The sequence below is a fragment of the Phragmites australis genome, chromosome 1, assembly GCF_958298935.1.
Source record: "Phragmites australis chromosome 1, lpPhrAust1.1, whole genome shotgun sequence".
Lineage (NCBI taxonomy): Eukaryota > Viridiplantae > Streptophyta > Magnoliopsida > Poales > Poaceae > Phragmites > Phragmites australis.
In genome coordinates, this window is record NC_084921.1 from 10,882,285 (window position 1) to 10,904,009 (window position 21,725).

General features: G+C 43.0%; 2 protein-coding genes across 3 annotated transcripts; one reads left to right on the forward strand and one right to left on the reverse strand.

Annotated features, from left to right (window-relative positions):
- Positions 1–6,787: 6,787 nt before the first annotated feature.
- LOC133909372 (uncharacterized) lies at positions 6,788–8,170 on the forward strand. The gene is made up of 4 exons (XM_062351776.1): positions 6,788–7,146; positions 7,286–7,426; positions 7,502–7,717; positions 7,828–8,170. Exons 1-4 carry the CDS (start codon positions 6,898–6,900, stop codon positions 7,942–7,944), a joined length of 723 nt encoding a protein of 240 aa, XP_062207760.1. The 5' UTR covers positions 6,788–6,897; the 3' UTR covers positions 7,945–8,170.
- A 488-nt stretch (positions 8,171–8,658) lies between these two features.
- On the reverse strand, positions 8,659–19,752 carry LOC133909381 (uncharacterized). Of its 2 annotated transcripts, none has more exons than XM_062351788.1 (7): positions 19,404–19,752; positions 18,766–18,908; positions 11,719–11,990; positions 11,225–11,379; positions 10,829–11,091; positions 9,444–9,506; positions 8,659–9,066 (listed from the first exon to the last, which is right to left on the reverse strand). In XM_062351788.1, exons 1-7 carry the CDS (start codon positions 19,675–19,677, stop codon positions 8,809–8,811), a joined length of 1,428 nt encoding a protein of 475 aa, XP_062207772.1. In that variant the 5' UTR covers positions 19,678–19,752; the 3' UTR covers positions 8,659–8,808. The 2 variants fall into 2 exon arrangements, with proteins under 2 accessions (XP_062207772.1, XP_062207781.1); XM_062351797.1 differs by having other exon boundaries at positions 8,925–9,066; positions 9,444–9,540.
- Between the last annotated feature and the right edge of the window lie 1,973 nt (positions 19,753–21,725).

Here is a 21,725-nt window from a genome sequence, read left to right on the forward strand (position 1 = left end):
ACTGTTATTGTGCCATCATCATCCATCTCATACATATATTTGGGCGTTAGGCTATCGAGACGTAATTACACATTTGAGCAACTGGAGATGGATTGATTGGCGTTGATTATTCGTTGTTGGATGTTAATGAGTTGTCACGTTAGGCTTGAGCTATTGCATGTCGTTGTTGTATTAGGCTTGGCCGCTTAGGCCATCTGAAGTTGCGCATGTTGTTTATCCCAGCTTGTCTACGTAATTATATGATATATATATACTTAATTTTATACCAACAAACAATTAAGTGTATATGTGGACATTCATACCCTCGCTTGGGCATGCCCCTGCTATTGTGGAAGGTGTGCGGCGAGGCGAGGCCACAACGGCTGCGGTGGGCAACGATAGCGCGTCACGTGGGCGACGATGGCGGCTCGGGATGATGCCAGAGTAGATGAGGACGAGGGCGAAGGAAGAGAACGGAGCAGAGGAAAGCGATGGGGTCACGCACTCTCTGCTATCATGCGACTTATCGCGGATACAGGTGATCATGAATAGTGAAAAAAAAAGCTGGAGATCATAGGTCGTTTGTGAGAGATTTGTAAGCATACATTGAAGTAACTTCATGAGCAACTTAAAGAGGGTATCGAGTCACGTAGAGACACTCACTGGAAATATTGTCCCTTCCGTTGCCGTTAAATTTTTGCTAACTGCCACGACATTACGCAACGTTACTGTACATGCAATTATAAGTTGCAAGTATCCATCTGACAGTTAGCATCTCCAATAGTTATAACTAGTTGCTATTTTTTATTTCTTTTTAACACTTTAAAAAATTGTATAGATTCTATCGTTCTTACTCCTCGTACCTTCGTAATGTTTAGAGTTATTTTTTAATTTTTCTCTTTAACTCTTAACTCCATTCAATTTATATTTTTTACTCTTCACACCTACCATAATAAAAACTAACACTATTCATAATTATTGGAGTGCCACCATGAATCATACTTGTGCTGTGGATGAAGCGATGACCTATCTCAATTGACGACAACACACACGATCGCTAGGCTCTAGATAGGCTCCTGTGCGAGTAAATTTCGAACCGAAATTTCCAGCGCAATCGATTACTAGCTAGCCTAGCTACCTACCCCCTATCCTCTGACTGCAACGATCGTCGCCTGGCTGTCTTAGATTTCACGCAGCAGTCTCGCTTTACATTCTTGGTTTGTTCGGTCACATCAGAGGTAGGAAGATATGGTAGCGATTCACTTAAAATTCCGCGGCATTCTCTATGGGTTAGCGTGAACGACGAGTAAATTTTTTTGCATTTGTTTACCTGCGGTGGTTGCCTTATTTGAATTTTTTACCTGCAGTGGTTATACAACATAACACGGATTTCCTTAAACAGCGGGTGAGATGGCTTGTCCCACCGCTCATTTGTATTAATATTTATATAGTGCACATGTCTTTTGTTATATATATATAGTGTAAGATCTCAGTATAAAATTGAATTGTGTGGATAAAACACCTCATCTACAAACTATCATGGTAGTCGTTTTTGAGTAGTACATTGTATGCGTGTGCTTGTGCATATCACAAGAGATTGAATAAATTAATAGTCAAAGTTTTGACAGAGACTGAATAAATTAAACATTAGGTCTATTTTGTTTTAGCAAATAGACCAAGAAGGCTTTCATATGACTATACTACCCTTAATTATTATATTTAAAGCCTAAATTCAATACATGTACGTTGAAAGTACAAAGAAATAGACATTTATTGGGGTATATAGGGGACAACATTCTTATTTTGCATTGGAGTATAAAATGAGCCTTACATGTGTGGACAAGATCATTCAAAAAATAACTCTCACCGATCTCATGGCTTGTTTGGTTAAACCTAATTAAGGTAGCTTCAGTTGAGAGCCTTAAATTCGATTCTGCCATGTCATAGTTCATCTTGGACCTTAGCTTTCGCTAGAGCCTGAGGTGTTTGACCTATTTTTTTACTCTCAGAGAGAAGCTCGGATTGGAGAAAGACCTAACAACAACTTCAATTTATTTTCTTCAAAAGAAACAACACTTTAATTTAAAGTGATTCTTTTTCAGGTCTTTGCCACTTCCAAGAGTGTGACAATATTGACTTGCCACTCGACGGACCATTAGTGTGTACGTACTACATTGCTACTGTACGTCTACTGACAAGCGGATCCCGTCCCGTTAAGACACTAGGTAGCCTAGCGCGCTTAACCGCGCCCGTCTAGTGTTTGACACGATTGGCTGGGTGTGCGTCAGAGGTAATGGGAGATGACCAGGTTATTTTGGTCATGAGTTGCTCGTTTTTCTTTGAGTTGCTATTTAGTAGGCAACATTTTCCAGAAAAAAGGTTTGGTGTGCTAATTCTTATAGATTTGAATTATATCTATACAGGATAATACAAAGCAAATTATATCATTGTTGTTTTTCTCTGGTATTAAGCCCAGTGTGTTTAATTTTGACCTGCTTCAAAGAAACATATTTTCTTACTGTTTATGTGCTTCAGATATCTGCATTCATATTACTAACTTTCTGTGCTCCTTCCTCTTTGAAGTAGCTTGCAGCACTATATCCCAAAATCGGAGGCTCAGCGTCAAGGCCAACCATGCTGGGCTTCTTAGATTATGTACCATTCTTGTGTTCTCGAAAAAGGATGTGTCATCCATTTGTACATGCGCAATATGTGTTCCCAAGTTCGTGCCTGCGTCTTCGTTTTTAGTTATTCAGACACATGGTCAATGTAGTTGGTGGTGATTAGGGTAATTTTGCTTGCAGAGATGTGTTTCCTGCATGAAATGTCAGTAGGACTATACCTGATCGATCTTTCTGATCAAAGCATCGAGCTAGGCTCTTTATTGATTTCGTGTGTTCAGCCTTCTTCCAACACTTAGTAACACTATTATGCATATTAACGTAGCTAACTTGTACGTTAAGGTAATCAAGGAAGAGAATATACGGCAGCCCTGATCTACAAAGGGTCTGACCACAGCAGCATTTTGGCTGCGACGTTCCGAACCCATTCTCTTGTTACCTTTTCTCAATGCATATGCACAGTTACCAGTACCTTAAAGTGCACTGCTTGAAGCTCAAATTTATACTTGCTGGTTGCTTAGCATCAAGCCATTTTTTAAATGCATCAAGCCAATTGATTTAACCATAATTAGCATTCCATCCACTCATCATGACTGACTCCCCAAACTGAATATGCACCCATCGATCTGCTCCGTTTAGCTAGACAAGATATGAAACACCGAAATTAATCAAAAAAAATTAATGTTCTATGGTCGATGAGGTGTTAGCTGGCTAGTCGGTGTCGATCAGTCGCGGTTGCAGCAATGACATCGATCGAGATCGTCGATTGGTTCAGCACAATACACTTCGATCGATCTATCATTCCCTCCATATATAGCATTAAGGATGGTTGATCGATCAGCCCAACTGTAAGGATGTGATTAAGGATGGTTGATGGATCAGCCCAACTGTAAGGATGTGATTGGATCAAGAGCTGTCACGTATCTCTCCATCCATAAGTGTATGACATATATATCTTGTTTTGGAAAATTCATTAAAAAATGATCATTAATTTATTTTAAAATATATTATCAATTACTATAAAATCAACAACATCTTAAAAGTATTTTGAGATACGAATCTATTAAACAATTTCGTGTACTAAAAGTTATTAAGGATGGTTGATCGATCAGCCCAACTGTAAGGATGTGATTGGATCAAGAGCTGTCATGTACGTAATTATGTGTCGGTTGGCGTAGTACTAAGCTATTAAACTCGAGGAATTATGCTGGTCCTAGTCTAGTGTCTATAATAGTTAACATTGGCCATTGTTGAGAGAAATCAGTAGTACTGGTTTGGGGATAATGCAGTCTAATCCAGTGCTACCTACGTAGCAGAAATTACGTACAAGTCCAATCCATGCGGCATTCATGTCGCAAGCACATAGCCAGGTTAATTAACGCCACAATCGTGTCCATATCATTTTACTTGCCTTGCTGTCCCAGGATTTAAGGAAGAAGGTTCGTGACAGCGGCAGACGGACAAGCGAATGACCGCATGCTCGAATTTAAGCTTTTTCTTGGCAAAAAAGAAAGAAAAACATTGACCCCGAAACGATGGAAATGTGAGTCCTATCTAAACCAGCTATAAGATGATGGATAAGATCAAGCTGCAAAATCTGCAAATTCGTGCATTCATGACATTGCTTAGCTGCTGTTCCAGCCAAAGAAAAGAGCTATATAGTAGATATTATTATGTCATGGTTATTACTCTTTCTATATATTTTTTTGTTTGATGTCCTAAAATTTGTGTCATCAAACCTTCTATAAGTTTGACCACTAATATATTTAAAACTATCAACATTAGCTATAAGAAAATTAGATTTCTATTTGATTGGCCTTTAAATAATAAAAGTGTCATTTTTATTAGCATATATTTATATGGAGCTAAAATAAAATTAGTGGTCAAAGTTAGATTTCGGAGATAAGGACACTTCACTTCAGTGTAGCACAATCATTAGGAATGCGTAACACAAACCTTTTCTAGTTCAAGTGTCAAAATATACTCCGTAGTTCAGTTTAATCAATTGCAACATTGCACTGCTAATTACTTACTACTCATCGAGCCCCTAAGATCGCTACAGTACCTACCGCAATGATGTCCGTACTTAACACCGTTGCAGGAGATGTACGAATATAGCAAATTATAGATGTACGTACACGTCGCATTTATGTCCAAGATGTGTAGGAGTAATGCAGAGTACTACGATAATTAATTATTTATTAAGTTTCTACAGCAGCAGCAAGCCCTCTGCTTTAATTTGCACATGTCAAGCAAATTAGCAATGACACCAATTGTTTGCTAGGTCCTAACAATGTGGCACCTTTGTTTGAAAAAACTAGTTTGGTGTGTTGTGCTCCGTGGCGGTGCGGAATCTAGTCTGTTGTAGGAATATATTTACTAATTTCAGTAAGATCTTGTTTTTACCACCCTATAAACATGTTTCCAGTTAACTGCCACATCCGGATCTAGAAAAATAAGTACTTTTTAAAAGCCAGCTAAAAGAAAGTGGAGCCTAAGTATTGCTTTCTCAATATAGAGACGTGTATACGTGATTATATTTCACTCTTTTTCGAAGTTAGCCATTTAACCGTGCCATGTCTAAACAGACATTTTGTATGCAAGAGAGGTGCATATACAAAATAATCGTATAGGTGATTTATTTTATTAAATAAGTTTGGAATTATATTAAAAATAAAAAAATGTCAGGAGTGTCCAGAGTGTGCAAAACTGTCCGGAACGTGTTACCCCGTTAGGAATTTGCCATTTTTTGATAGTGTACATAGATGTTCTTGAAAAATAAAGAAATTACAAAGACAACAAAACCACTCTTCTCTGCCTCCGGTAATGTCTGCCGGTATCTAATCATATTGACCTTCCTGGTGACCTCGAAAATAGGTGAGCAATATTCTCATACTAATTGAACCCCCCCCCCCCCCAAGCAAATGCAGGGGTACAATTCTATCCCATCATTGGGTTGCAACTGTTTTTGTCGGTGTAACAGGTAAGGAGTACTTACCCGGAGGATTCTACGTTATCACGTGTTAATCGGTGGGTGAATACTCTTAAGATCATGGCTTCACCTTTGCAACCAGGACAAAACTCCTGCCACCAGCCCCCTGATCGAGGACAAAACCCTATGACCAGCTCTGGTCGCAAAGCAGGTACTCACCTAACCGATTAAATCTCATTTAATGTCACACACTTAAGTGTTTTTTTTCACCATGTAATCTCTTTCGGCGAGCAAGGTTGTGGGTAGACGTGATGGTGCAGTAACATGTTACATAGTATTTAATGGTATAGGATAGCCTCGCAAATGAGCGAGATGACGTTCAATGATGGGACGAGACATGTAGGACGATCAGAGCAAGGTGTGCGTGTCTATCTTTTGTCATGATAAGCTAGGAGTAGTTGGATTCATCAGATGTAGATCTGCTACAGAGTTTGACATGATCTGTTTGTATGTGCATATTTTTTTTCCTGTTATATAAAGAGGGATGATCCAGCTTGTAAGAGGTAACAAAAAACACATTCTATAATAAATTCATCCAATCTATAAAAAAGTACACAGAACATACAGCTATTATCCCATAGAATACCTGAACCTGAATAAAACCCTCCTGTTCTTAGTCCATTAAATCCAATCTCAAAAACATTAATCAACACGCTCATCAATCGGTATACCCGATATTAAAGTTTCGGCAGCCAGCCACGTCGCTATCTCAGGATTGACCAGTGCGCAATAGATTGACTCCTTAAATAGCTCGAAACCTCCCCAGCTCCAACAAAATTTTAAAAGTAAATTTCGCATGAGGAGAACATGAAACGGAGAGCATCAACCACGACCAGAAACAAATCAAAAAGTGTTTCTTTCCGAGTGGCGTCCCTACCCCCAGCCCAGCTGCTTCACCACCGAGTTCGACCGTCCCATTGAATCCATGCATCCGTCCGGCTCCGATCACGATGCTGCCACAGCAAGCCTAACACGATCACTTAGGTGACTGACGGGCAGTGTTACCAGATACGAAGTTGTAATCTAATTCGAATTTGAATATCTGATTTGATAAAAAAAATTAGACATACGAAATATAATTTAAAATCTGATACAAATATCAAAATCTAACTTGAATTATTAAAAAAATTGAACACGGATATCCTACTCGCACACATGGAGCTATAGCCCCGTGATCGATCGGGTCCTTGCTGCTGCGCCTATATACTAGCGCCTTTGGACCCAATCATTATTGTTTCCTCCCTCGGCTTGGCTTGGCTTTCCTCCAAGATCTCTTTCTCTCTAGCTAGCAAGAGGAAGGTCGTTATGGCGGCTGTGGTGGAGGGGGATAGCATTAACAGCAGCAACATGTTGAGCTGGGTGGCGTCGGGGGTGGTGCTGTGGTCGACGGCGTTCGTGTTCGTGCGGGCGCTGTTCCCGAAGCGCTCCTACGACTTCTGCAACCGCGCCGTCTCCACCATGCACGCCGTCTCCGCCGTCTGCCTCGCCTGCCTCTCCGTCGACAGCTGGTCCTGCCCGGTCTGCCCGCTCGCCGCCGCATCCTCCCCGAGCCAGGTACGTCGTCGGTACGTGCACGTTCTATTGTTCCGTACGACGTGCGTACGCCTTCCTTCCCGTTGGCTGGGAAGGCGGCGGCGGCGGCAGCACCGACAACAAGCAGTCTTAACCGATGACCGAACTACCGTGCTCGCAGATGAAGGCGCTGGCGGTGACGCTGTCGTACATGGTGTACGACGCGGCGTGCTGCCACCTCAACGGCGACGTGCGGCTGGACAACACCGTGCACCACCTCGTCAGCATCGTCGGCATCGGCGCCGGCCTCGCCTACCAGAGGGTGAGTGAGTAACAAATTCGTCGGCGTTACTCGATTGGAGGCTAACCGCTGGCTGGTGCGTGGCCTGCCGTGCAGTGCGGGACGGAGATGGTGGCGAGCCTGTTCGTCACGGAGATCTCGAGCCCGCTGCTACACCTCCGGGAGATGCTCAAGGAGTTCGGCGTCAGGGACACCGACCTCAACCTCCTCGTCGACGTGCTCTTCGCCGTCACCTTCTCCGTGGCGCGGATGGGGTTCGGGCTCTACCTCACCTACGTCACCGTGACGGCGGACAACCCGATCCTCATCAAGGTATCCGTTCTCCAAACCAACTTAATCCCAACTACCCTTCGCCAAATCTCAACAACCTCCGTAATCCGTACCCTCCCATGCATGTGACATGCTTGCTTCCGTTTTGCAAGGCGATGGCGACGGGGCTGCAGCTGGTGAGCGCCTACTGGTTCCTGCGGATCCTCAGGATGGTCAGGTACAAGCTCGGGAAGAAGAAGCCACTGTCGCCGCCAGCTGATCTCAAGTGATCGCGCGCCGGCGACCAGCGGGGGATTGTCCCAGCTCAAGTAGGCAACGCAAAGCGGAGTAGAAATTCGAGACCGTCCGTGTACATATATACCCGCGTCCGCGCAGTTCTTGCCTCTGAAGGTGATCGTCAAGATCTGATCATGTAGCATGTTGTTTCCATTGGCAAGGATGTAGCAGACTGGTGGTGCGTGTACTCGAGCAATTGTTATTAGCGCACAATTGTCCGACGAATTGGTTTCAGAAGTCTGATGAGTGAGAGTGCAAACAAGTGTGCATGTCAAAATGACGGGGGTATTTAAGTAGTGTTTGATTCGTAAGATGGCATAGGATAGAGCGGATTCATCCTGTTTTTAACTGTTTGGTTGAAGTTCAGTGAGATAGGATAGTTTTGAATCAGAGAATATTTTTTAAAGATTCGAGACGGATCCATTAAAAAAAACTAAACACAATCATCCTACTTGAAATGGGTCACTAACGGTGGACCCGAAATTTAAAATAAAATCGTTCCATCCCACCCACTAAACAAACATCTAGTTCTGGACCATCCCATCCCATCCTAAATACATAAATAAAATTATACCATCCCACCTTATTTTCCAACCAAACACTACCTTACATTGTGTCATGATTCTTGTTGCAAGTCGTAACCTCGTGACACCTCATCAAAGGCATCGGCAAAGCGGCCAACAACGAAAACAGTACCAAAAAGAATATTGTCGGTGCTAAATGAATGAAATACAGTAAACCGCGAAGACGAACAACGTATGGAACAGATTGTACTCTACAGTTTACCTCAGTTCGAACCTCGTAATTCGTAAAATCTAGATCTACATGTTAGCACAAGCCGGGGGGCATGGCGAAGCTCAAGAATGAGACCGTTCCCTTGATTTCTTGAGAACTTCCTTCAGCACCGCCGCGATCCTCTCCGCCATGTGGTGCTCCATGAACCTTTCCTTCACCCTGTCATAGCCCTTCGTCCCCATGGAGACCCTTTGCTCAGCATGGCTTGCCAGTCTTACCATGTTCTTCGCAAGATGCGTGACGCCCTCCTTTCCAGCAGGATGCAGAAGGCCAGTTGAGCCATCCAGGATGATTTCCGTGGTCCCTCCGGCAGCTGTGCCCTGATATAGAAAAGGGTGGTGTCAATAAATTGACATATAAACGCATGGGACAGAATGCAGGCGGAAAACAGGGGATGGCAGGCTCAAGTGTAATGTGAGCTCATGATTGCTCAGAGTGACACAGTACTCATCTTTGACGACAATAACTCTGGTCTCCAGATTCAGATAAACGCTGGCCCATGTTTAAAAATGTTGCAGCAAGGTTAATTGGCTGGCAGAGAGATTGGTGATTGATACTCCAAATGATTGTTAAAACATATACTGCACTTGAATGATGGCTTAACTGACTTGTCTGCCCATTCCCTGCCTACACAGTACACGCACGAGAGAGAGAGAGAGAGAGAGAGAGAGAGAGAGAGAGAGAGAGAGAGCTTTACCAGTACTGGCAACTTGAATGCCATTGCTTCAATGGTTATCCTCCCAAAGCATTCTCCACGGGCCTAGGTAGGAAAGATAAAAGGTCTCACTGAAAATCTGAAGCAGGAAGAAACCAGCTTATGAATAGGCATTCCATACTAGCTGTAGCACTTACTGATCACTAACGTACGGAACGATGCCAATAAAATCCTTTTCAACATGTGTACTACCCATCCAGGGCTCTACCTAATGTTACTAATTGGAAATAAAATCTGATTTGCGCAAGGGTGTTTGCACTCTGTGGTCCAAGCATCCTAAGCCAGAACCAGAGTCCTGGCCATTCTTATATCATGTTTGTTTTAGCTTGCAGATTATACCCTACCTAATGTTACTAGTTGGAAATAAAATCTGATTTGCGCACGGATGTTTGCACTATGTGGTCCAAGCATCCTAAGCCAGAACCAGACAAGACCAACTGGGTCTTGGCCAACAAATAGGTAGATTATACAATTCAACCCCTAGATTGTAACAAACTGGTAATCTACCTTCCACCAGCTTATGCAAATTATACAACCTAGCTTCTTACAATCCACAATCTACAAGCTGTTTTTCACAATCTTCAACTGAAACAAACAGATCCGTAGCCAAACGGCAGACCAAACATATTTGTTGGAACTTCAGTGCTGCTCGTGTGTTGGGACAGGTAAGTAAAGTAGCGAAGCAAAACAAGCCAAACACAGATAACTGAGAGACTGGTATCACAGAAGTTTAGCACTTAGTGGCCAAATAGCTGTATTCCTCATGAATAAAAGCAAGGCATCATGACTTCTGTTCTAAGCCACGTTTCTCAACAAACCACATGAAGTGAACCAAATGTCAACAAAGTAATAGTGGCCTGGAGGCCTTTTAAACCCCAATTTAGTTAAGCATCATACTAGCATAATAAGTAATAGTCAAAATTGAATTGTCCAACAATTGCAAATATTGTATGCTGGCATTTGGCTGATAGGTATCACTAGTCACATTGAAAGATTGCCTTGGGTGAGAACACAACAAAAATCAAATGGAAAAGAAAGTGAAGGCATCTAAATGATATGCCACATAATGAATGACCCTTTTTACGTTATATGCGTAGCTATTGAAGCTTCTCTATGACGTAAAGAACTTATATTGTGAACATGTGAATTAAAGCGTGCAATCATGATGAACATAGGCCGTATCCCTTATTGCAAACTGAAGCAATAAGATACAAGCAGATAAGGTTTGGCAGACTAGACTTAAGAATCGAATTAGATCATTTATTACCTAGGCATTGCATACTATAAACATACCACATGAAAAACAATTTGCCGAGGCATACAGTTGGGAGGAAAAAATATGGACCACCAATCACATTGTGACTCACCTGAGAGTTTTGAACAAGCACATCAATTGCAGCCAAATAAGGAGCCACAGCCAATGTTTTGTTCACAAAATGGACACAGTCATGAATCCCATTCTTCACCACAAACTCACGTAATTGTGTCTCAAACTTGGTCTGAGCATTCATATCACTCCCCACAACTACAGCATGCATCGCAGGCACTTTTAATTTCTGCTGTTGGATGAGCTGCAAACTCTGATAAAATGCTTGAAGAAATAAGTCTTGTCCTTTTCCTCGTGATACACCTGGATTACAGAATATATACTAAGAAAGGAAAATGAAATATAACTATATAAGAACATAAAAAATTCACATCAATCAGAGAATATGTTTCTTAATGGTTCTGTAATTGGCAATTGTGAAACTAACGAAACATACTGTTTATTATTGCAAACAGGATATCTTCACTCCGTACTCCAATGGACTCACGGATATGTTCCCGTAGGACTCTTCTTGCGACATTATCTTCAGCAATTTCCATTAGGTCTTTACTATTCCCGAGGTGAACAACATAAGTCTGTGGCATCTGTATTCTTCATATGAAGCAATTTAGAAGTATATAATAATAAATTTAAAATTCAATAAGTTCAAACAATGCAAAAAAAACAGCTGATCATTGCCTAAAATGTTTGTTTACGAAGTAAAAGTTTATACATAGGCATATAGCAGAAAGGAAAAAAGAAGATACAGCCAGCAAAGTTTGGAGCTATCAACAGAGAAGCAGGGGACAGAATTTATTGTCCCCTAGACTGGTAATTCATATCAGTATGGAGTCAAAATAATTGATACCAACCTCTTCGATGTCATATACAGAACCCAGCACTTAACACTATATGAAAAAGATCAGAGAGTATCAATCATTTTGCACGTACTTCAGACGGTCGCTAGTCCTGTTCTTCCAGTATTCTGCTGTTGTATGAGAATCAATCATGGCTCCAGCAACGAATGGAAGATGTTTGACGTATTCAAGCTTAAAGTAATGCCCACGCATTTCATGGATCCACCACAAAATCTTCGGAAGGACTTCAGGAACATGGTCTTTTAGAACAGGATCAAGCCACTTCCCAGCGACAGCAGTGTTCAAGATAACCAGATCAGCTTTACGAGCAGTATCAATTGCCTCCTGTCCCCTAGCTGGTAAAACCTGTGAAGCAAGCAGTTCGAAGTATCAGAGTAAACAAGGACTAAATTCAATTTTGATGTTTGTCAACAGGGGAAAAGTTCTTGGAACCATCTTTTCTTTTGTAACTTCATTATATTATACAAAATATGAACATAGTAAAGCCAAATGAGGAGCACAAACAGCAAGAGGACTAGTGAATTGCAGTTAGTAGTTCCCAGGAGCAAATTAATCACTCCAACCGGCAGCCCTCTCAAATTTATGAGGATAATCGTCAACCCAGACCAAGATAGGGCTATAAAGATATGTAGAACATCAAAATTAGAATTAGTAACACCTATTCTGGAAGCAAGAGAATTAAGAGTGCACACCAAATCTATAAGAAATTGAGGAAAATGCACATCCTTTGGTAGCTGTTTCCATCCCATCAAGATCCACGCGCACACTTCATTTGAACAACCATAAGGATTCTCCGACACTAATTAGTATGTCACTGCTGTATACTTAAAGTTTTCAATGCAATAACAAACTAAATGGCTAGTCCGCAATGATGACATACAAGTGGATGATGGAATCGAAACTTCCTACCAAGCAACCAGCCTGTGGGCGTGGCTTTGAGAGTCAAGGCCCAGTATTTAAGTGCCCAAGGATCTGACTGTGTAATATTTCGGGTAGCACATCTACATGGTAAATGATGTTAGAAAGGGCTACAGGGGATTAGCAAGGTGGATCCCTGAGGTCAATGTGTGAGAGGAGAGTTTAAATTGCAGTCCACTAGCTACCTTATGCTGGATGTCGACAAAGCAAAAAGTGGAATTGGCCTCTATGGCTCTATCCCAGCTCTAACATATTCCAATTTGCCCTTCTTTCTCCTCCTACCATCCATATTCTCTCCTGAAATCCCATCTGAATTGTAACAATTCCTCCACTACACATAGACGGATAAGAAGACCAAAGGCATCATACTACGTTTCAGTACAACTTCAGTTTTTCTTGATAAATTTCACTGTTTGTTCTTTGAAATTTTAAGCACAGTAGAAATTGCAGGTCTGCAGCCAATCCTATATTTACTCTCATGACGACATAGCAGCACCTGGATCGACAACATTAGGTATTAGAGCCTGTGTTGTCGATCTAGGCGTTGCGATGTCGTCATGGGCTCCTAGGGCGCATAGCCGAGGACTCCTCCACACCGAGGCCACCGTAGCTCACCAACACCTCCGCGCGGACTGCAGCACTGTGACGACGGTGGCCGCGACATGGTTGTGCAGCGCGTCATCAAAGATGCATCGGGCTCGGTAGTCTACCCCACGCTCACCCAAACGAACTACACCGACTGGGCGCTTGTGATGCGGGTCAACCTGCAAGCGCAAGGTCTTTGGGAGGTGATCGAGCCCGACGGTGGTGACTATCGCGATGACAGGCTGGCGTTGTCCGCCATTCTCCGAGTCGTGCTACGGAGATGTTGTCAACTCTCGCCGTCAAGGACACTGCCGAGGACACCTAGGAAGCGATCAAGACAATACGCGTCGGCGTCAAGCATTCCGAAAAGCAAACACATAGTAGTGGCGACGCGAGCTCGGCAAGATCGAGTTCAAAGATGGCAAGTCCGTCGATGAATTCGCCATGAGGATCAGAAGCCTCGCCAACAACCTCCCTAGTACTGGGAGATGAAGTCACTAATATTGAGGTGGTGCGAAAATTTGTACAGGTCATCCCGGAACATCTCCAACAAGTCACCATTTCCATCAAGACCCTCCTTGATCTGAGCACGCTCTCGATCGAAGATGTGTCCGGTCGCTTGTGCGCTGTGGAGTAGAGGTACAAGGTAGGCTTTTCGGGTGGCAATGACGGATAGAAGCTACTCCTCACTGAGGAGGAGTGGCTAGCTCGCATGAAGAAGCGCGATGACGAAGAAGGATCCAGTAGCAACAGCAATGGTGCCTCCCGTCGTCATCATGGCAAGAACCGCGGGCACGTCACAACAACGCCAACACATCTGGCTCAGGAGGTGGCCGGGACCAATGTCGAAACTGTGACAAATCCGGCCATTGGGCCAAGAATTGCCGCAACAAGCCAAAACGGGCTTGCCCACCTAACACAGGGCAACGACAATAAGCCCACGCTTTTGCTGGCCAAGGTTGTCACACCGCCTACCACGTCCACTCCACCGCAACTCGTCGTGCTGGCATCCCCTCCACCGCAATGTAGCCCTCTCCAGCTGGTCGAGGCGAAGGTATTCACACAACTGGATCAAGAGGAGGACAGCAACAATCAGTTGTGGTACCTTGACACCGGCGCCACGAACCACATGACCCGGTTGCGCGCCGCTTTCTCTGAGATCAACTCCGAAATCCGGGGCACCGTCAAGTTCGACAACGGCTCCGCCGTCAACATCAAGGGGGGGCAGCATGATCTTGTTTGTTTACAAGACCAGCGAGCATCACACGCTAATGGGGGTGTACTTTATTCCTCGTTTCACCACCAACATCATTAGCATCGGGCAGCTTGACGAGAATGGCTGCAAGGTGCTGTTTGATGGCGGCGCACTATATGGATCCGGGACTCGGATCGACGGCTGCTGGCGAGGGTGAGGTGCTCCCCCAACCGGCTGTACATGCTTAGCCCCGACATCGCGCGCCCAGTATGCCTGTCGACGAGGAGCTCCAACAAGTTCTGGCGCTGGCATGACGGGTACAACCATATTAGTTTTCAGACTCTGCATAAGCTCGCCCAACATGAGATGGTACGAGGGTTGCCACGCATTGATCAGAGGTGGATCAAGTGTGCGGCAGCTGCCTCACCGGTAAGCAGCCGCATAGCTCGTTCCCAGAGCAAGCACAATACCACACAATGCACATCCTCAACCTCATCCACGACGACATCTGCGGTCCGATCGCACCAATGACATCGAGCGGCAGGCGATACTTCCTGCTACTGGTGGATGACTTGAGCCGCTACATGTAACTTAGTCTCCTCGCGAGCTAGGACCAAGCTCGGGCGACGATCAGGCGGTTCTAGGCCAGAGCAAAGGTGGGGTACAAAAGGAAGCTCAAGATACTTCGCACTGATCGTGGTGACGAGTTCATGTCGGTGGAGTTTGGGGACTACTGCGCCAAGCGCAGTGTTTTCAGCAGCAGTTCATTGCCTCCTATTCTCCACAACATAATGGGGTCATTAAGCGCTGCAATCAGACAATGATTGCCATGGCCCGAAGCATGCTGAAGGCAAATGGCCTCCCCAGAACATTCTAGGGTGAGGCAGTCTCCACCGTCTTCATCCTCAACCGTGCGCCGACTCGGAGCGTCGACGGCAAGACTCTGTATGAGGCCTGGCATGGCATACGGCTAACGGTGCACTTCCTCCGCACCTTCGGCTACGTCGCACATGTCAACAACATGAAGCCTCACCTAAAGAAGCTCAACGACCGCAGCACTCTGATGATCTTCGTCGGCTACGAGAGCAGGTCCAAGGCGTACTAGGTGTACGACCCGTCAGCAGGCAGTTGCGGCAAATCAAACTCCGGTTGCGATTGAGTGCGGCACGCCACCCACACGCGACACCAGGCTTGACGCGACTACTGAAGAAGATGATCCCCAGCACTATTGCATTGTTGATAACATCCTTGGTCTAGCCACGCCACGAGGGTTCGCACAGCGCCAACTCGACCTCGACGAGCTTCACATGGTGAGTGCCGAGGAACCAAGCACCCTCACTGAAGCAGAACAGCATGAATGTTGGCACCGCGCGATGTTGGACGAGATGAAGTCGATCGACAACAACGACACGTGGGAGCTCGTCAACTTCCCTAGCGGCCACTGACCCATCGGGCTCAAGTGGATCTTCAAGGTGAAGTGTGACGAGCACGGCACCATAGTCAAGTACAAGGCGCAATTAGTGGCGAAGCGGTATGCGCAACGCCTCAGATTGACTTCGAGGAAGTGTTCACCCCTGTGGTACACATGGAGTCTGTTCGGGTTCTCCTTGCCGTGGCGGCGCATGAAAGATGGCAAGTCCATCGCACGGACGTGAAGAGCGTGTTCCTCAATGGCATGCTCGTGGAAGAGGTGTACGTGGTCCAACCATCAGCCTTCATCCATGGCAGCACGAAGCGCAAGGTGCTCAAACTGAAGAAGGCCTTGTACAAACTACGCCAAGCACCAAGGGCATGGAACTCCAAGCTCGACGACAACCTGATCAAGCTTGGTTTCCAACGTAGTGCCTCGGAGCATGTCGTGTATGGACGCGGCGAAGTCGCATCCCGTCTCCTCGTCGGCGTTTACGTTGACAACCTGATCATCACCGAGACTGATGAGCTTGTGATACATAGGTTCTAGGATGCATAGGTTGTTCAAGATGAGCGACCTCGGATTTCTAAGCTACTATCTTGGCATCGAGGTCCGCCCGCGCGCAAACGGCATCCCCATCATCCAGACAGCCTACGCGCTCAAGATCTTGAAGAGCAGTGGCGTGACCGACTGCAATCCATGTCAAGCGCCCATGGAGACGCGATTGAAGCTGAACAAGCATAGCACAAGTCAGCTTGTGGATGCGACTAAGTACCGCAACATCATCGGCAACCTCCGCTACTTGGTTCATACCCAGCCTGACATCGCCTATACTAGGCTACTTGAGTCGTTTCATGGAGGCACTACAAGAAGATAACCTCGCCATGATGAAACATGTCATGCACTACATCATTGGTACTCTAAACATGTCATGCACTACATCATTGGTACTCTAAACATGGGCTGCCACTACGCAAGGAAGCTCGATGAGTGGCCACAACTATCAGGATATAGCGACTTGCCGCAATAGTACCATAGGTGTGCTCTTCTTCCTCAGCCAGAGCCCAGTCAGTTGGCAGTCGTAGAAGCGAAGGGTAGTGGCTCTTTCTTCCTGTGAGGCCGAGTAGATCGCCACCTCCACTACGGCGTGCTAGGTTGTTTGGCTTGCCCGTCTGCTGAGCGACATTGGCAGTGGAAAGTCCGAAGTGCTAAATGTGGACAACAAAGCAACCATCTCTTTGTGCAAGAACCCAGTGTTCCATGATAGGAGCAAACATTGATACCCGGTATCATTTCATCCGGGGATGCATTGAGGCAAAATCAACATCGAGCCCATCAATGACGAGGAGCAGCTGGCAGACATACTCACAAAGCCTCTCATGCGCGTCAAGTTCATGGAGCTCCGCGCGAAGATTGGCATTGTCGATATCAAGTATGAGCATCAGGATTAGGGGGGAATTGTGAGTTAATCCTGCATGCTGTCTCTTTGCATGTGCATGGCTGTTACCATTTGCATTTCCCTGAGTTAAGTAGGAGTTTAATTTGTTGCATGTTTGCTGTTACTAGTCTTCAATTAGCTGTAATTAGCAAGGGTGGTGGTGTGAGTTACTGGCTCTTGAGAGCCCATGTTTGCATGTTACTGTTTTCATTATAAAAAAATCAGAAAACGAAGCAAAGCAGTTCAGTTGCAGCACAAAAAAAATCCAGCTTGTGTTCGTGTGTGCTCTGCTCGTGTTTGAGTGTGATCGGCTCGAAATTTCCAACAGTGTAGTATTATTTTGCTGCTCTTCCATGTGTAGTTCTTCTTTTAACAGGTCATCTGGTTTTACCTAAAACTACAAATTAGTTGTCTTTCTTCTCTCTCAAAAAACTTATCTTTTAGATGTAGTATATTACTCGACATTCTTATTTTACTTGATGTTTTAAGATTTGAAAAGTGTTCTTTATTTCCGTAGAATTCCAGAAAGATATACCTACAGCTTTTTAAAGTTCCCATACCCCTTTAGCATGTGTTTCAATTTACAGGACTCGACAAGCAATTGTTTATGATATGAACGAATTTAATGAGGAAGCAAGAGACATACTCCCTCCATTTCTCAATAGATGTAATTTTAGGATCTTGCACAACAATGAAGGTAAACCTACAAAATATCATATTACCGTCATTCAAAGTCTCCATAGGTTAGTTATTACTTTTGCAATGTCGTGTGTTACTCTAGTCCATAGTAGTAAATGACCTTCAGAATAAACATAGGTAACTAAAAGAGGAATGGTATATAAGAGAAAATCTTAAAAAGTTACTTCAAAATTCTAGAATAGCATGTACTTGAAAACTAGAATGGCATGTATTTCAAAACGGAGAGAGTAACTTCAATTGAGTGTAAAATCTAGAACACCTGATAAAAAAGAGGAGTAAATTCTATTAATTCACCTTTCCACCGACTTTATGCAATAATCTTTAGGGATGATGCTTCCAATATGATTTAAACCCTTTATATTCTTAAATAAATGTAATTCTAACTTTCAAGTTTTCTATCAAAATACATGTTCTATGATTTTGAGATGACATTTTATCTTTTTTCCTTAAATAACTCTATGTTTTTAATGATCAATATCTATTCCCAAGGTCATTTAGTCCTATGGACTAGAGTACATAAGGCATTCTAAGGGCAATAACAAACCCGATGAAGGCTTTGAATGACGATAACCTCATCTTTTGCGGGTGTGACTTAACCCTTGGTTGTCATGCAAAATCCTAGAATGGCATCTATTTAGGAACAATGGAGAACAACCTTTTGAACCAGAAATTTTACTACAATTAACTCACTGAGTCCCAAACAGATGACCTAGTTTATCAATTGTTAGTTAGCTCCCTCTGCTATTTCACTTTTCTCCCAATTCAGTTAGACATTACCGCATCCAAAATCCAAGCTATATGCATAAATGTAGGACCAAAAGATTTACTGCATCCAAATTCCAAGCTATATGCACAACTGTAGGAGGATCCATACCTGCACTCCATAGTTCAACATCTTATGCTCCAAACTATATGTAACATCATTTGTTTCTTCTGATCTTTGATTTGTTATCCACACCACTTGAGAGCCAACATGTCTTAGAAGAAATGCCAACTCCATCAGTAAAAGTGGGCCGCCTGCATCATATAGAAGTATTTCCAGTAAGGTCGATAGGTTATAAAAAAATTGCTAGTAACAAATATCGCAAATTATCAGGTCTCCCAAAGTCTCAGTACTCAAGTCCGACAGCTTAGGAACAACTTGAAGAATGTTACTCAACAATTTCTGTTTATACTAATCAGGAAAGAACTTTTCTGTGATCGTCATCATTTGTAGCTTTTTTTCCCCCCAGAGATCCAGGCTCATGTTCAACAATGGAAGTAGAAATTTAACTCGTCTACCTCTCCAATGGCTTTTTTTGGAAATCACACATGATACCCAAGTAACGCAACTCGAATTCCTCATAATACAGCATTGCCAAGCAGCTACTCCGTCCACAATTCCCAGCGTGCAATGTACCCTCGCGAGATCCAATTTTAGCAACCAATCTTGTGACCACTCAAACCTACCAAAACCAACACACGAGTCCGCGAGGTGTGGACTACGAGATGAAATACTCAGCGAGCAATTACCGGAGAGGGAGAGCTCGTGGGAGACGAGCAGAACGAGCTTGGACCTCATGAACGAGAGGGGGCTCCTCCCGGCGGCTGCGGCGGCGGCGGGGGCGGCGGGGTCCCCGCGGGAGTCCCAGGGGTCGTGCAGGGCACCGCGGAGGAGGAATCCCGCGGTAGAGGCGGAGGCAGCGACGGCGACGAGGAGTAGGAGGAGGAGCCGGGTCCGGTGGTGGGCCGGGCCGCGGCCTCCGGCAGCCGCCGCCGCCGCGGCGGACGACGGGGGTTTCGCCATCGCCGGGAGGTGGGCGCGGGTGGGGGAGGCTGTGGGATCAGATCAAACGGCCTGGATTTGCGGAGCCAAACCTGGTTCGTTTGGGGACGCCTTCTCTCGTTTGTTTTGCTTGGGGGAGTCGGTACAGACTGCAAAGCGAATCCGAATTTTTTTAAATATAAAGTTAATTGAACAAAACTATAAGTACTCTACTTATTTATAATATAAAATTATAAATATTATGTCAACTGCTAATTTCATATAAAACCGCATTTTAATTGAATATATAAAACGTGGTCTTATATTTTTTTAAAAATCCTAAAACTTTTTTAGGTATTTTATAATTCATTTGCAACCTATTTTAATTGAATTCATTAAAAAAAACTATGTCAAATTTAAACTAAAAAAGACTACTTTTATAACTACTAACCATTGTTAGCGCCTTAAATAAAATCCTAAAAATCTAAAAAAATATTTATATCCTTCTTATATGATGGACTAATTTCTAAAAATTATTTTCATTCCTAGATTATATGATAAAAAAGTGAGTTTCTTTGTAAGTATATAAATGAACTCACTTTTTCACCATATAACCTAGTGTTGAAAATAATAACCTAGTGAGCATTATAAAGGAACTCACTTTTTCATCATATTTTAAAAATTAGTTCATCATATAAGAAGAGTATTAGTAAATTTTTTCATATTTTTAGGATTTTATTTAACACACTAACAATTATTAAAAAGTTATAAAAATAGCCTTTTGAATAATTTTATTTTAAATTATACACATGCATTTTCGGTGAATCCAAATAAAATGGTTTGCACATGGGTTATGGAACCTGTAAAAAAATTCTAGAATTTTTAGATAAACATACGACCATTTTAGGTAAATCTAATTAAAATCAGATTTTATATGAAATTAGTACACAATACTTGTAGTTTTGTGTTACTAGATACAATACTTATAGTTGTGTGTTATAAATAGCACAATACTTATAGTTTTGTGTAATTCATCTAAAAAATATTTTATTAAAAAATACAAAAATATAATTTAAAATGAAAAAAATGTATAAATAGATGACCATCCACATTCCAAATACCGACTAGGGTGTTATCTGCAATGGAAGTGCTGATATTCTATTTGACATACAAATGCTCTATTAATGGTGACAAAGTTTGTTGGCAAATCAACTGTCGACAAGTCCTGCTTGTCTAGGCGTGGGAGGGTCCAGAAGTGCTACCCGCACGCCGACAGCCAACGTGGCCTCCTACTTCACCCCTTGTTGGCACACTGAATATCAATATCCTCTTCAGTTATTAACAAGGGATTAGTCGATACTCTAATCGTTGATAACACACTAAGTCGGCAATTAGAGTTTCGACTGACGTCTATTTCTATAATTTTTCTATTTTAAATTATATTTTTATTTTTCCTAATAAAATAATATTGTTAAAAAAATTGAAGCGAATCTGAGCGTGGCTACGTCACAGGATCAACGTTACTAGACCGTATTTCTCTGGTAATATGTCACGATGAACATGTCGTAATCCATATTATTATAATTTTATTTGACAGAGCTCTAACTCTGAGATCTGTGTAGGATCGAAAGTTTATAGGATAAAATAAAATCGTTTAAATATATATTTTCGTTCAAAATAAGAACAAGATGACTAAATTGAAGACCTTCAATCTACAACAGCTCTAGCTCTAAACTTTTTTGAAGTTAGAGATGATCAGCTCTAAGAATTTTTAGAGTTGTAACTCTATCAAATAGATACTTAGGTCCTTTTGGATAGGCTTTCTTCTAGCTTTTTCTTGAAAAAAGCAAGAAACTATCTAAATAGCTGGCTTTTGACTCCAGTTTTTGGTGGTTTTTAGCTAGCTGAGGAAGTGAATGTGACTGAAATGAACTAGAAGCTGAGAAGCAAGCTGAGAGTAGCTTTCTGATTTTTGGTGTGCTGTGAAACTCAAAATTTACTGTAAAAATCAACAATTAAAATTTAATAATCACAATTATTTTCTCAACTAGTTAAAAGTTCTCAAAACGTGTCCTATCCAAACGAGCCCT